The sequence below is a fragment of the Camelus bactrianus genome, chromosome 10 (assembly GCF_048773025.1).
Source record: "Camelus bactrianus isolate YW-2024 breed Bactrian camel chromosome 10, ASM4877302v1, whole genome shotgun sequence".
In the NCBI taxonomy this organism is placed as follows: domain Eukaryota; kingdom Metazoa; phylum Chordata; class Mammalia; order Artiodactyla; family Camelidae; genus Camelus; species Camelus bactrianus.
Genome location: NC_133548.1, coordinates 33,210,787 through 33,227,686, shown reverse-complemented (window position 1 = coordinate 33,227,686; position 16,900 = coordinate 33,210,787). Strand labels below are relative to the sequence as shown.

Genomic DNA, 16,900 nt, shown 5'->3' with positions numbered 1-16,900 from the left:
TATGAACTTGTTTATGTTTGTCTGTCCTTATCTTAGTCAACTTTCTCAGCATCAGGTGACAAAGCTGACCATTACTCCTTTACTGACACACCTTTCCTCTTGACTTTTATGATATCCACTCTTCTGTAAAGCAAAATGCTTAAATGATGTAAGGACCCAACTTGTTAAAGAATTCTAATGCCTTAACTGCCGGAAGGATCTGAAATACGTCTCCTGCTTATGTGCAGGTGCTGTCCTAGCTCAGATTCCTGGGGTGTCCCTTCCATACCCTGGCTTGATGTAATCGTCTTGCACAGTTTTCACATTCCTGTTGTCCATTTGTTGCGGGAGCACACGGTACTGTGCAGGTAGAACGCTTTGTTGATTGCCTGCATTATTTCACTGATTCCTGGCGCTTGTTTCTTACATTATAGTTATGGAAGTCTTGCTAATGGTGAGTCTTCTTTCAGGGTCCCAATTATCCCATATTCACTTTCATTTATAGGTGAACAGATCCTTAGCACTGAACAGAATCTGATGTTATTTCAGGGGGTTTTATTAGGAAATAAATCCATCTACTTTTACTTTTAAAATAAATGCATTCTAGTGATTCAGTATAGCTGTTTTTATCTTTAGTTTCCGTACATGAAGAGTGCTAGTGTCAGTGATTACTTCATAGTAACACTGTATTTGACTAGTTATTTTCAAAACGCTTTCATGAAGTAACTTATGGTAAATAAGAGTTGGACTTCTGAGTTCAAATCCTGGGGTGTAGTGTGTTCTAACAGGGTGACTTACTGCTAGACATTTAACTTCTTTAAGCGTCTAGAAAATTGAGGGGAGTGCTATGCTTCACGCATGAAATTGTATGTGGGTTAAATTAGATGGTGCGTCTGAAGTTGGAAAGCAGTAGGTCTGGAACTCACTCTTACGACAAACTGATGAGGATTCTGGGATGCAGGGTGGTTAACTGCAAGTCATCTGCTAATAGCAGAGCTGGAACTAAAACTCGTATGTTCTTTTTTTCTCCCTGAAGAATTTTTGGTTTATTGGATCCATCTCCTTTTTCTTTTCCTTTTTTTTTTTAAATTGAAGTATAGTCAGTGTAAAATGTTGTGTTAGTTTCTGGTTTATAGCATAGTGTTTCAGTTACATATCTACATATCGGTATCTGTATCTCTATCTATATGTATTCCTTTCCATACTCTTTCATTATAGGCTATTATAAGATATTGAGTATAGTTCCCTGTGCTCTACAGTAGAACCTTGTTGTTTATTTATGTACAATAGTATTTGCAAATCCCAAACACCCAACTTCGCCCTCCCCACCATTCCCCTGGTAACCGTAAGTTTATTTTCTATGTCTGTGAGTCTGTTTTTGTTTTGTAACTAAGTTCATTTGTGTCTTTTTTTGTTTTAATTTAGATTTTACTTACATGTGATGTCATATGGTATTTTTCTCTTTCTGGCTTACTTCACTTAGAATGATGATCTCCAGGTCCACTCATGTTGCTGCAAGTGACATTATTTTATTCTATTTTTATGGCTGAGTAGTATTCCATTGTATAAATATACCACAGCTTCTTTATCCCGTCATCTGTTGGTGGACATTTGGGCCGTTTCCATGTCTTGGCTGTCGTGCATAATGCTGCTATGAACATGGAGGCGCATGGGTCTTTTCAAATTAGAGAACTCATGTGTTGTATTTTGGACTCCCATGCTGTGTTTATATCCTTCCCTCTCCCCGGCCACCACACATTAGCAGTCTGAGTAAAATGAACATAAAACCATCTTTGAAAAACTCCATAGAAGACTCAACTCTGTGCTTCAGGTTGTAGGTTATTTTCATTCTTACATGAACTTTTTATGAGAAAATGGGTGATACTCTGACTCCCATTCCAAAGAGAAAAAGATCTCTTTGTTGAATCAGCTGATTATGCTAACACAAGGGATGCATCTCCAGGTCAAGGGATGAAAGGCATTGATTTGCATTAGACAAGAGCTGCTGTCTGTATTCACAGTGCACCGTGGGAGAAAGTGGCTATGCCATCAATTTCTAACAGATGGATTAAAGCGTGTCTTAGCATGAAAAACAAGCAGGGAGGGGCTGGATTGCCTTGATCACTTTGTTAAAAGCAACACCATATACAGTGGACACCACATAAATATTCACTGGTATCAATTCCTGGACACAGAACTCCTTGATTTTGGACATTATAATCAAGTGTCCTCCTTGGTAAAAGATTAATAATATAGGGTCAGTCTTCCTACTTCTTGGGTTCATAACTGGTGTGTCCCACTCTGCATCTTTATAGAAATACTTGCAGCTCAAGATGAGATCTAAATTCAGCACCAGCTGAATTGGCACTTAAGCTTTGGTGTTGAATGCATCTGGCTTTTTCCTCTTGGCTTCACCAGGCATTCGCCTTTTTAATTTCACTGTAAGATGGTTACATTCTGGTTCAGTCATTCGACTAACCGTGACACTGCTGCTTTTTTTCTCCTTCAGATATAGATGAGTGTGCGGCTAAGATGCATTACTGTCACGCCAATACTGTGTGTGTCAACCTGCCCGGGTTATATCGCTGTGACTGTGTCCCAGGATACATTCGCGTGGATGACTTCTCTTGTACAGGTGAGCGTTAAGAAACAAGGTTGTTTTTCTGATTCAGTCCTTCTCTGCACCGTATCTGTGTGTTACATTTCACTCCACGTACACAAAGTCCTATTTTTAACTAACCAGTTCTTCTCCTGCGTTGTTTTACCATCACACTTTTTAGAGAAAAAGTGTTAATAAGAGAAATTTTGTCTGCATAATTTATTCCCATTCCCAGTGTTTCTGCCTCTGTGTGTGTGCATGCATGCATGGGTGTATGATGTGAAACTGAAGTCCTAGTTGCCTATGGTAACACTGAAGGACTTAGAGACATCAGTTCCCCAAAGAGAAAAGTATCTAATTGTTTTCTTTCCATCATATTGAAATGCTTTTGTGTATGAGAAAATGTACTTTGTTCTCACTGGGAAAGACAAGAGGTTTAATTTAAAGCGGTAGCAAGAGTGCCTGGTGGGCAGGGATTGGGTGTACGGGCGCCAGCCAAGACTTTTCCTTGACATCCGCTTATTGTCAGTTTCCCCCCCCCCCACTTCCCCTCTCACTGGGCTGTCAGCACTCAACTGGAACTCCAGAGGCTGTGGTTGTGCCTCTGTGTGAGCAGTGCTGGCTTTGTGGGGCATTTGGTTTGGGGTTCTGTTATCATTCTAGTTATGAATTTGGAGACTTGAATGCAAAATAGTTAAATAGTAAGATTCTGAGTCTGTCTTCTCTTGGATTAAATGTCTCTACATTCTCAATCTGTAACCTGTAAGAAAAGGGCTCCTGGAACCCAGGATTTCAGTCACGCTGTATGGTTCTCTGACTCTTACATCTTTCTCTTTGTCCTGACACTGGCATAGCAAAAATGAATTCTTCACTCAGAATGGAGTGGCATCTTTTCCTAATATATTTTATTTTGAATGGTTTTTTTCAGAAGTGCAAAAAATTGTAGAAGTTGGGTAAGCATGTTTGTCCAGATCCCTTTGCTGTTGGTTGTTATATATTTATAAGTTGTTATTCTTCGACTAAGGGGCTGGTGATCTCAGACTGATGCAAGTTGCTGACTCCTGCAGTAGGTCACATCTCATTTATCTGTCTCTTACATACAATAACAAAATTCCTAAAGAAAAAAAGACAGATTTCATCAACATAGCATGCCGAGATCTAAACACTTTCAGGGGGCAAAACTCGTTTGGACCTGTAAACAAACACAATCTAAAACTCTGTGATGTTATAGATGACTATTGCTCTGTTCTCAGTGGTCTAAGTCTTGACTTCTGTTACCTCTGACATGAGATGAAGGCCATGAATATCCTCCCAACACAGCTGTGCAGTATCGTTCAACGCAACCCTGATGAAGGCTCTGCTGGGTGAAAAGAGCTGGTTGAAATTATTATCAGAACACCTAATGCCTCTGTTCCTCTTTCACAGAGGGAGGAAGGCAGGGGCTGGTGCTTGCTGAAAGCCTGTTAAGGGCAGGTGCTCTGCCTGGTGGTTTATACATATGAACATGATGGAAAATGTATTACTTTAAGAACCAGCTCCAGAGTTACTTTTAGGAAGAGAACTGTGTTGTTTGGAGCAAAAGGCAAGGGTGTGGGTATCAGTGGATTGGCAGATGTAAACTGCTATGTACAGAATGGATAAATGACAAGGTCCTATGGTACAGCACAGGGAACTATATTCAATGGCTTGTAGTAACCTGTAATGAAAAAGAATATGTGTGTGTATGTATGTGTGTGTGTGTGTGTGTATATGACTGAATCCCTGTGCTGTACACTAGAAGCTAATACAACATTGTAAATCAACTATACTGCAATTAAAGAAAACAAGAAAAAAAAATAGTTCAGCAAGAAAAAAATCTACACACAGACACCTGTTTTATTTTGTTTATGTGTGTGTGTACTTTGTCTAAGAGAGAACAGAAAAGTTAGAATGAAAGAGAGGGGAAAAAGGGAGGAGAGAGGCACCAGTCACAGGGCGGAAGGCTGGGTGCTGTGGAGGACGGGGCAGCGAAAAGCGCTCGGGGACAGGATAGCTGGGAGGACTGTAATGGTAGGACTGTGTAATGTGAGGGTCTTGGTGGTGGCGGTCGTTTGCTGTGTAGTATGCAATGCAAGTCTTCCTCATGACCCTCCAACCTTCAGCAAAATCTACCACCTTGAATGCTGGGTGAGACCTTACCTCTTCCTACCCCAATGGAATGCAAGTTAACACGGGGGACAACAGAAATGGTCCACGTGTGTGTAGGACATCATGACCTCAGAGGCAGAGGGAACCATTATTAAGTAACCATTCCTATCCCTTCTCACACTTGTACGGACATACATGCATCATGGTCACCGCGGCCTCCTCTCAGGGATGTCAGAAGTCTTGACGAGGGCTTTGGACGTCCTTCATAGGTCACAGAATTGGGTAGAAGATGTATTCCCCTCTCCCCCAAAATCTTCTATGAATCCTGAATTGCTTCTTATCTACTGCCCTGTTCACTGCACACCTGTTTTTTTAAAGTTTTTTTTTTTTTTTTGAGGCGGACAAGTAATTGAGTTTGTTTATGTATGTATTTATTTATTTTAATGGAGATACTAGGGATTGAACCCAGGCTCTTGTGCATGCTAAGCACATGCTCTGCTACTAAGTGATACACACATCACCCCCCACAACAAATCTCTTCACTGAATTGTCTGTGGTTAGTGTTTTCATTTTCACGCGCTTACCTCACATACCCTCTCCCACCCCTTCCACTAGGTCTCACCTTTCCACAGAGACTCCATTTAGCAAGGTCAACCACAGGCTCCATTTTGCTCAATCTTATCATCTTCCGGGACCTCTCAGCAGCATTTAGTAGAGCTGACTGCTTCTTCCTCTTTTAAACACATAATTTTCTTGACGTTTGAGACGATGTATTTCCTGCTTTTCCTTCTGTCTCACTGACTGCTCGTGCGCAGTGTCCCAGGCTGTTCTTCCCCTGCTGATGCTTTAAAGGTTAAAGTACTTACTGTGGACCTTCTGCGCCGGGCTTGCGCCACTATAACACACTCTTCGCAGGGCAGCAAGACCAAAGTTTTAAAACGAGGAATCACACAAACCTGCCTAAAGCTCTCGTGTAGTTTTCATTACAAAGAAAATCAAATCCATTTTCCTTATTTTGATTGAAAACCAAGGAGGGGAGAGAAATAGCTCAGCGGGAGAGCGCATGCTGAGCGTGCATGAGGTCCTGGGTGCAATCCCCAGTACCCCATTAAAACAAACAAAAAAACCTTGTATGACTTCTCTCCTTTCTGCCTCTCTGACTTTATCTTGTCCTGTTTCCATCCTTGTCCACTATGACTTTTGACTTTTTTTTTAATTCAACAAGCTTGTTCTGCCTTAGGACCTTTGCCTGGGCTGTTGCCCCATCTTGGAAGTGTTTTCTTCTTGAAATCTGCCGAACTAGCTTCCTTGTCATTCAGCTCTCAGCCTAAAAAGGATCAGCTCAGAGAGGCTTTCTCTGCTTCATATAATTAGCTGCCCATTTTTCTGTCATATCACCTGATTTTAATTCTCTGACTATCACTTATGACCATCTGGAGTTTCTATTGCTTCTATGTGAATTTGAAAATGTATCTCTTTCTATTAGGCTGTAAGCTCTCAGAGCAGAGACCTTTTCCTTTTTGTTCACTCCTCTATCTCGGCTCCTGAGAACCTATCCAAGCACAGAGCAGCTCAGTAACTACTGAAAGAGGGGATGAGGACCCTGCTTGGCCTTGGGCTCGTTGTTTAAAACCTCATTTATAAAATGCTGTTCATGTCTGCTATACCTGCAGGTTATTGTGAACATCAAATAATACATGTGAAAATATTTATCAGGGCCCTTGTAGAGTTAGGTTAGGATGTTCTGCAGTAACAACCCCAAATACGAGTGACTTAAAATAATCAGGTTTTATTTCTTGCTCGTGCAATATGTCTTTCACTGGTCAACAGGGGTGCTGTGCTGCCTCTCAGATTTATTCAGGGAGATAAGCTGGTGGAATTGTCACTATTGTGAACATTGCTCACCACCAACACAGGGAAAAGAGAGCCTGGAGGGTCTTACATCAGCCGTTAAAGGTTCTGACCAGGGAGTCACACTTATCCCTTTGACCTCCAAATCATTGACTGTCTCTAGTCACCAGCCCTCGACCAACCACCAGAAGATGAAGAGATGCCGTCCTATTGTGTGCCTGGATGGGTTGAGAGCTAGAAACACTTAGTGAATGGTGCTAAGAAACACCAAAGGGACTGATTCTTAAGAAATGTTTCCTTTGACCTGAGGAGCTACGGATTACAGTATCTTTTTGGTTTTTTTTTTTTTTTTTTTTTTTTTTAGTAGCAGTTCACAATGTAATTGAGAAAGTAGTTTCAAAATAATAAGTACAATATTGATCACATTGTACCAAGTGCTAGGACGGATGTTCAGGCAAAATGCAGCAAGAAAAGGGCGCGTGGTTGTCAGGGTGGTGCAACTGGAATGCTTTTGCAGACCAGGAGGAGCTTTTGGAGTTGACCGAGGCATGTTAGCCTGCATGTAAAGTAGGAATTTGCAGTCGGGAATATGGATGGGGATGAGCAGAGCTAAGAGACAAGCATTCTCCTTGAAGGTCCTTTCTCCTCTGGACCAGGTTCAGGGGCCTCCATCAGGCACTTTCGTAGTAAGCTGCAACGCTGACATTCACCTTGGTGTCCTGAAAACTAGCCTCTGAGGTCAAATGTGCTCTTTACTCTCCAAGACAGAGCAGATCCCGCACCTCTAATCTCTGTCATTTCTTTACTGGCAAAGAAGACTTCTTCCCCCAAGTGGTTATTAGCCAGGGTAATAAATGAGGTGTGTAATGGATGTCTTCCATCAGTGTGACGGTGTCTTTTCAGGTGCTTCATCTCCAGAATACAGTTTGCCAGGAGAAATTGACAGGCCTGAAGGCATCTTTTCGTTTGCCCCAAGTTCCTGACTCGGCATTTCTCAGCATTGACATTCTTATTTCCAAAGATCATTCTAGTCTCTCTCCCAGATCAGTGAGTACCTCCTGCCTCTGTTCAGCTGGTTTTCAAGTATGTAGAGGTCATTTTTTTTCTCCTTTTTTTCCAATTTTATTTTTCACTGAAGTGTGTTTGATATGCCTTAGTTTATTTCTCCTTTTTTTAATGTTAGTTTGTCATTTACTCTGATGCTAACATTTTAGAAGTTAGTAGTCATATTGAAAATTTCCATTCAATCAAAAACGAGTAAGCCTAGAATTAAAGAAGGTATATCAGCTTTGGTGATATATTGATCTATTGAATTATTCATTCATTCATTTACTCATTTATTATTTTATTCATGTATCCAGTATACAGTTAATGTCTTTCATGAGTGTTAGGAAATCTGGCCAAAGAGATTGGTGACAGTGACCTCTTTGCCCAGGGTTGTTCATGGTTCGTGAGGCAACATCTTCAAATGAGAAAATGCAAAGGTTCATTCGACATCAGAGATGTTCCAAGTTTGCCAGATCAATCCCTCTTCAAAGTCTCAGTAGGGCCTAGGTAGGTATTGGGTATTTCACATCCTAGAGTGTTGGCCTTTGACAAGTTCCAGAGAAGGAGCCCCAAAATTGCTTTCCCAGTTCTGTGCTGTGACAACAGTCCTTTTAGGAAGGCTGCACTGGAGACAGCAGGTGCCACACCTGCTGCTGGAGGGGACAGATAATTGATCAAACAGAAAAGAAATATTACCTCTCTCCTACTTTTTTCTGGTTGAAAAGTGAAAACAGATTACAGCTCAAGGGATAAGAGTTCTGAGGATTCAACACTGGGAATAATTACCTAGAACTCAAAAGTGTGCTACAACTTAATCATTAGACCGGGAGCTGGGGTTCCCTGACATAACCGTGTATTGATTATTTATGAGGCTCTGTACGTTTTTCTAGGAAAGTTTCTGTTGGTGAAATCTACAACTTCGACCTTTGACACCGGGGGAGGTTTTGATCTTGGAATTTGTGTGTGAGTCTTTGTCCTGTGAGAGATCCCTGAGTTGCTCTTGCTCTATTATGGATTTTGAAGCTGGAGGAGTCTCTGAAATTGAGGGTTGGGGAGGGCTGTTCTACTCCCTGGACCCTCTGAGTTTTGAAGTAGTCAACTTGCTTGATTTATTGGTCTCTGACTTCCGTTTATCCCCACTTAAACTCCCTGTGTTTAGGTTGTTTGATAAGACATTACCGTTGGATTCGCAGGCAGCTTTAAAGGAGGCTGCTTGTGATTTATGATAAAAGTACGCAGCACCGAGACAGGTGCTTGATGGTAACGGGTAAGCACTCATTTTTATGCCAAAAACTTTCTGCAAAGGTAAGAAATAAAGGGAACAAGTAAGATAGCAAACATCATCTGTGATTTCTGTGACTTCACCTAAAGAAATTTTTTTTTGATACATAAAGGTAAAAACAGAAAAAAATTAAGAGGCTCCTCTGAACAGAGACCATGGGGTAAAAATTAATGGTATGTTTGGTTTTCCAGGCCCATTTTAGTTTCCCATACATAATCCTGGGAAAACCAAAGACCAGATATCTACTGCATTTAGCAAAGTTGTTTTAAAATAATGCTAAGGTTTGTTAAAGCCAGGAAATAAGTCTTAGGATATCAAAGGGCGTTTACCTAGAGATTTCAGCTTGGAGGATTTGTCTGGTGTTTGGCTTTGTTGAGTTTAACTGAGAGGTTTTGTTTTTCTTTTTGTTGTTGTTGTTGTTGTTTTTAATACCATCATGTATTGAAGGATCTGAGCCACATTGGCTGCTGCAGACCAGCTAGAATAAATGATGAATCTTGCCCCCGGGGTGTTTGTGCACAGACCTATTAAGTACTGTGTTGCCCTTGACGCAAATTCATCATGGAAGGCTTGTTACTACTTCTGTACACTCCATTGCTGGGGCTGTGCATTCAGAGCACAGCTGAGCTTTCACATAAAGGGTTTTGATGAAGGATGCTTCAGCACTTACAGCAGTGTTGAGGCCAGCCTTTTGCAGCCTGGCTTACAGCCACATTTGAGTTGACGCAATGAACGGACCTTTTCTCTTTACTAACCCAGCAAGCTATCATATATTCTTTATTTCTTTCTCAAAGACTTGGTTGATGCATATGTGTAACTGTTTCCATGCGTTTCTAAGGTGTAGTAAAACATCTTTGGATTATGTTTCCTTTATGTGAGATGGTTGAGAATATACATTGATTATTCTCAGGCCAAAATGAAAGCTCTAAATTCTCATGATTAAAATCTAGTGTAAACATTAGTGTATAAATTCTACTGGTTGCAAGCTTTGGCTGTGCTGCTTTTTAACTTCATGAATTGGACAACCATGTAAGTTCTCTGTTTCTTCGTCAGTGTCCTCTAGATATCTCTGTAGAGCTGTGGAGGGACAGAGTGAGTGTAGGTATATCAGTTCAGCTGATTTTAGTTCAGAGAATAATTTAAGAAGAACCCAACTCTCCTGGCTTAAATAATAAGTTTATCCTCTCGTTGCAAAAAGTCTAGGAGATGGTGTTTTCAGAATTAGTTAATTTAGCTGCTCCATGACATCATCAGTGACATAGACTGTTTCCAACTTTTTACTTTGTTATTTTCATCGTGATAGTTTGGAACTTGGTCTAACTCCTTTCAAGGTCTCAAAACGGTTGAAGTCACTCCATGCATCAGATCTCAACTTAACCACATCCCCCAAGTCAGAAGGGAAGAGAGAATTTCCTTTAAGACCAAGAATAACTGTCTGAAGTCCATCCCCAGCAGATCTATTTTCATGTTTCATCGGTCAAAGTTATTTAGTATACCTATTACTAAATGATGTCTTAGAAAAGCAAATAGAATAACCTTGAATCAAGAGTTATCCCTGAGGTAGGGAGGTCCCAGTTTCTTTTAAAGGATTTGGCTATCTTACATCTAAACAAAATGTGGGTTCCACTGTTGAGGAAGGAGAAGGGGTGTGTGTGTGTATAGATCAACAATTGTATAGGTGGCTGACAGCATCTATTAAAATATATTCAAAGCTTTGAAAACTATTTCAAGTATAAGAGTAATTAAAAGAAATGCAGTTAGATGCTAATTATACTCAATTTGTGTATGTGCCTGTCTCTCTGTAAGTGGTTTGGGAAATAGGCCCCTTTTCTTACCTTGCTGATAGGAATGTAAATTGATCCAAACTTTGTTGAGGATACTTTGACAGTATATGTCAAAAGGCCTAGAAATATTTATTTTTATAGCAACTTATTCTAAGGAAACAATTAGTCACAATGACTTGTGTGAGAGGATTTTCACTGTGGTCATTTATTCCACTTACTATTTATATGAAAGGAAACTAGAAGCAGCCTAAATATGAACTAATGGAAGTTTGATTAAATAAATATAATATATTCATAAATTGAAATACAGTGAATTTTAAAATGATGTTTAGAAGATTATTTAGTGTCAATGGAAAATTCTCACCATATAGTGTATCTATCTACCTAGTATAATGGCGATTTAAACTAGGATGTTATGCTGTTTTCCAATTAAAATAATAAATACATAAAAATGATGTATGGGTCCACACAAACACATAGAAACATGGGCAGAGAATATTCCTCCAAATCATTAGGTAACAGAGTGTCTGTGAATAAGATTGTACATGATACCTTTTCTTTACACTTTATGTATTTTCCAAATTTTCTGTGAAATGGAAAAAAGGCAGTGAATCTGCATTATGTGTTAGTATCAGAAAAGTGTTACTAAAATATTAGAAAACAGAAAATGCGAGATAAAGGTGACATTGAGTTTATTCCTCCAAAATCTCCTAAGTGTCATCCTACTAAATTAAATTTTAAAAAATGTTTATGGCTTGGTTGTACTAATGCCTTTCATCCTTGGTGACATAGATTATGAGTCTGAGCTAAAGAGATTAAAAACGAGGACTTTGCTTCATTGTGTTCCCGGGTAATTTGATTGACCAATATGGCAGTTGAAGGACATGTGCAATTAGGATGCTGTTTTTATCCTTTGAGGGTCCTAGAAGGTGCCCTGATAGGCAGGTCCTGTCTGCCCTATTTTACTTAAGCCCTTCTGGCAGGGTTTCCAGATCCAAGGCAGTTAGTCCAACTTTTTTTTTTTTTTCCTCCTGGACTGTGGCCAAAGTCAAAGAAAGATGCTCAGGGGATCAGAAAAGTCCCCGGATTTCCATAGCAAAGCCACCACTGGGTGAGAATCAGGCAGCAGACTGTAGCTCTTCCCTTGACACCAGCTTGCAGAATGAATGCCACTGTCTCAACATTTTCCTTTGACCCTTGAAAGATTAAGTTTTAACGACCTTAGTCGTTCTCAGTCAGAGGAGCTGGGAGTCCAAGTAAGATTTCTTACGAAGAGAGTTCAGCTGATAAAAACAAAACATAATCTTGCAAAATACTGCTTTTCTAATTCTGTGATTCTGTAAGACATGATTCCTGACCTCTCAGAAATTACGGTCTCTTTAGGGGACATACAATTTACATTTTAGGAGAATAATTTTATAGGGCATAACAGCTGAGAGCTAAACTGTGAGGTGTGGGTAATAAATGCTGCGGAAAGAGCACTAGTGCTGGGAGAAAGGAGGGTATTAATTCCTTTGTAGTAGAGAGAGTGTGTTTCCACAGGAGGGTGTCTGAAGGAGTTTGACTTCCATGTTGGGTAGGAGATGGGATAAGAGAATGAGGAAGTAATAGGGTGCCTGGTGCTTTGGAAATAGATCCATCTCCGTGTTGATTGACCTACGATATGACCTGGAGGTGACGCTGGTAGAAGGGAGAAAATCCAAAGACTCTGAGTTAGACAGACCTGGGTTCCTGCTCCAACCCCAGGCGTTTATTAGGAGCTTCAACTTGAATCAACTTCTTGAAAATGGACACACCTTCCTCCCAGATTCTTGGGAGGAATAAATGAGATAATAATTATGAAGTGAAGAGAGGTCAGCACAGAGCAGTTAGTCAACAAATGTTAGCTATTACTGCCTCTGTTTTACAGACGAGGAATCTGACTTGAGATACAGGGCGGTTACAGAATTGTCCCCAGCCACAGGCCTCGGAAGTGTTGGAGTCGGGTTAGGAATGCAGGCCTTCTAACTTCAGAGGCTCAGATGCAGCCTCTTCGGAGCCCTTCTGAAGATGCCTTTAAAATCCTAATGCAATATGGACTGCAGACTTAGTAGACATCAGCCATTATTAGAAGGACAGACAGAGCCTGGGCCTTGGGGCCGAGAGAATCCCATTTAACCGGCAGCTCTGTCCTTCTGCGCTTTGGGATCTTGGGGCAATTCCGGAAGTGCTCCATGTCTCTGCTTGTAACACCAAAAGAGAAGGCTGGGTTTTAAGGTCTAAACGCATGAAAGAGCCCAACCAAATGACTGACTCTGAGGAGGTACTCAATATTGAAGCCCGAAGGCCTGTTTACAAATTTCCTTTTCCCCATTTTTCCTCACCAAGTGGCTCTTGAAGCATTTTCAGGGACACCAATTCTCCTTGAAACACATTTGGAGAGTTGCTTCCCTTTAGAAACTCAGTCTCTGTAGACAGCATCCAGATCCTCTGGGAACACAAGCCCACAGTCAAACGCTTTGGGCTTATGGGTTCAGAAGACTGACAAAAAGTAGATTCACAAGGGTTTGTAACTAGCATTAATTCATTCCTTTATTTAAAAAAAAATACCGCCTCGGGAGCCATTAGTTGAAGTTGCTTGTAAGTTGCTGGAGACCAGAGCTTTGGAAAATGTTCTGTAAGCTCCCTGAAGGCTCTGAAGATTTTCCTCTGAGAAAGGAAGCCCCCTAAACTGAGAACACCTTTGGCATTTTTCAGCTCTGGTGTCTGGCATCTGGTTAGTCCTTAGTGGCAGCCACAGGACAAAGTGCTTTCGTGAAAAGGAGTGAGAGGTCAGAAGTTTGGTCTAGGTTGAACTCCAGGATAGGGTTTTTGGCAGCTGGGAAATGTCCTTAGAGAGGGTTCACAGCCCACAGCAAGATATGTAAAGACAACAGCAAGTTTAATAAAATTATAAAAGAGATTCTTTGTATTTATGAAAGTAATATATGCATATTGTAGTAACATAGACAAATTCAGAAGAATAAGAAAAAATTAAAAACCATCCATAATTTAAACCTGCTGGAAGTTTTCTGTGCCTACATCTGTATACTACTTTGTGGAAATCACACTGCAGCTCTCAGGTAATCCTTTAATTGTTTCTACTTATTTCATAAGCATTGCCCAAATTAGCAGAGTTACTTAAAAATATCTAACTGTTCACAGCTGCGAAATACCCTCTCTTCTGGATGAATTATTATAGCCTTTGCCACATTGGAGAAGTATTAAGATCCAGCTGCCTCTCTTGTCTTCATTTGGGTCTATCATATGCATGTGTTTACTCTTCCTTTATTATGGTGGAAGGTGATGGTGGTTTTTGCCTTAGTTTCGATGAAGAGTGAGTCAGTCACAGAGCAAAGCTCAGACCAGCCCCAAGCAGGAAATACACTTGTGTAGGGATTCACTCAGGGGAAGATCAGGGTTTCTCAAGTGTGACTCATTAAAGGACATTTCTGGGAAAAGCAAGCGCCCAAAGAAGTGTTAACACTAAGGTTAACACGTATCTTGGCAGTATCAGTATAATTATTTTACGTATAAATACTTTGTAACTAGACAGAGGTGTTCCAGCCATCGCCTGCCTTGTTTATGAGATGTGTTTTCCATATTTATATATTTATAGTGAGTTCTTTGTCCTTTAAAATGCAGAGTCTTCCCTAGATCAGCTAGCATTTGTTTTCCCCCTTTTGGCATTAATTTTCCCATTCTGGTTGATAAGTTGAGTGTAGGGAAACCTTTAAAGGATTGGGAGACTCAAATAGCTGAGATGTTCGAGACATAGAAAGCATCAGAAAATACCTTCAAATTGTAGTCATTTGATTCTGAATTTTGATGAACTCTTGAAGAACTGTGTCTGGAGAGTTCTTGCTTGTGAATTCTCCAAAACCTTAGGGTATCTTCTCATTAAGAGGCTTTTTTTTTTCTTCAAGCAGGTGGTCCCTTTGACTTGGTTATATGAAAAATGCAGTGTTGTTCTGAGGCGGCAGGTATCATCCCTGCCTGTCGGTGTGAGAGGGGCATTGGGGACCATCCCTGTCTCAGCCAGAGGGTGTGTGGTCCAAACGACTGTTAGGGCAGCAACCCACGCTGAGCGGCTTACAGTGCGGTGGAGGGAATCGAGTGAAGATACAGCCTGTCATGCTTCTCTTGGCCTCAAGCAAACCATTTTTTTTAGGACAGGTTGGAGCAGCTCACAGCTTCGGAGCCAAGCCCACCAGGGAAGCCAGAGAGTGGTGCCCTCTCTCTATTTTTAGGATTTAGAAAAATGACAAGTCACAAGATAGCACTGGCATGTTATTGTGCGTACCTCTCAAGGCTGCTGGCGTTCTGAGTGTGCTCCACTACTGCCTGGACCCGTTTTATTTTATTTCATCTCTTCTCTGATCATTTTTTTTTTTCTCTTGACTCTGTACTCTTGGCTGTGTTACTATAGCTTTTCCCCTTGAGTCTCCTTTCATTCCTTTCCCCTTTTCATATTTGCTTCATTAATGTGTTTGTTATTATTTATGGCAGAGCCCAACAAATGATGGTTTAAATGAGAGATTGAGGGTCCAAAGTGACTTAAGACAGAAAGGAACAAGCGTTGGCGAGAATATGGAGAAATCTGGAACTCTTGTGTCTCGTTGGTGGGGATGTTAAACCACGCAGCTGCTGTGGAAATCAGTTTGGTAGTCCCTCAGAAAATTAGAAATAGATTACAAGTCATATGATCCAACAGTTCCACAACTGGGTATTTTAAAAAGAATTGGAAGCAGGGTCTTTAAGAGAGATTTGTATGTACGTGGTACTAGCGGCATTGAACACGAGCTAAAAGGTGGAAGCCACCTGTGTGTCCCTCGGCAGATAAGTGGCTAAGCAAAATGTAGTCTATACATGCAGTGGAGTATTACTCAGCCTTTTTAGCAGGGACATTCTGATATGTGCCACGCCATGCAAAAATTGTAGGGAACATTAAACTAAGTGAAACAAGCCAGGCACTAAAAGACAAATACAGTATGCTTCTACTAGATGTGGAACCTAGCGTGGTGAGATTCACAGAGACAGGAAGCAGGAGGGTGGTGGCTACAGGCTGGGGAGTTCTTGTTTGGTGGGTGTAGAGGTTCCGTTCTGTAAGATGAAGAGAGTTTTGGAGGTGGATGGTAGTGAGGATTGTGCATTATGAATGTAGTACTTCATACCTCTAAACTGTACACTTAAAATAGGTTATGATGGCCAATTTTATGTTATGGGTACATTACCATAATAAAAAAAGTTGCAGAAAAATGCCATTGGGAACAGATCTCTTCCTGTTACTAAGCCAAACTAGAAATCACATTTACCATGGTTCTTGCATCCTTCATCCATATTGGACGTCAGATAGTGATTTTCATTCATCATTGAATTAATTAATTTATTAAGCAATTATCATTTGAGAAATCTACTGAGCGTCAGGTATTATCCTAGGTGCTATGAATAGACCAGTGAATAAACCAGCGAAAAATTCTGATACCAGCGGAGCACAGGCTCTAGTTGGGTGGAGTCAAACAATACACAGTAAATACCTAGTATGCCAGGTGATAAAAACCGTGGGGAGAAAGGAAGTGAGGGAAGGTGCCGGGGGCACTAGGGCGGGCAGTGATGCGCTTGTACGTGGGGTAGTCCTGAAAGGTCTCATGGAGGAGGGGCAACTTAGACAAGACTCAAGAGAGAAGGGTGAGGCGAGCACGACCCTGCTGATCGGTGGGATCACAGTGTTCCCGGCTGGGGAGCAGTCAGCTGCTCAGTGACAGGATTCACTAGGGAGGCTTGTAGAATCAGTAAACTCCAATCAGCCCTTCGACATCCCACGAGTGTCTGGTACTCTCCAGGGGAACAGATTGCATTGGCTTCATTGGCTGTTATGTGTGGCAAAGACAGACTGCTTTACACAGACTCTGGGAAGGCCATCTTCTTAAGAGTTAAAGATGACAGAAGTCAGGCCATTGGATAAACAGGAAGTTACTGTATTTTTTTCTTTAAATAGAAAGCGTAGCTTGAATGGCCCGAGCCATTACTAGGACAATACCCTTTTGAGAAGAACAGAGTTCAGGAAGCGGCATTTGAACGCAGCATGCAGGGAATTCAGTTCTTATGTCCCATTACTGTTAACAAGGTCTCCACATTTAATTCCACAGGGTAAATGTGGCTACTCTAGAGTTAGGACCAGAAGATATCTTTAAGCAGCCGGGAAGCTGAAAG

The 16,900-nt window shown here is 41.0% G+C and overlaps 1 protein-coding gene across 2 annotated transcripts in view; it reads left to right on the top strand.

Annotated features, from left to right (window-relative positions):
* The window catches only part of NELL1 (neural EGFL like 1), a 755,554-nt gene that overhangs the window by 365,398 nt on the left and 373,256 nt on the right, over positions 1-16,900 (top strand). For both annotated transcript variants that reach the window (XM_074372235.1, XM_074372234.1), the window contains exon 13: positions 2,489-2,614. In XM_074372235.1, coding sequence (XP_074228336.1) covers positions 2,489-2,614 — 126 coding nt within the window. The remainder of the gene's footprint in view (positions 1-2,488; positions 2,615-16,900) is intronic.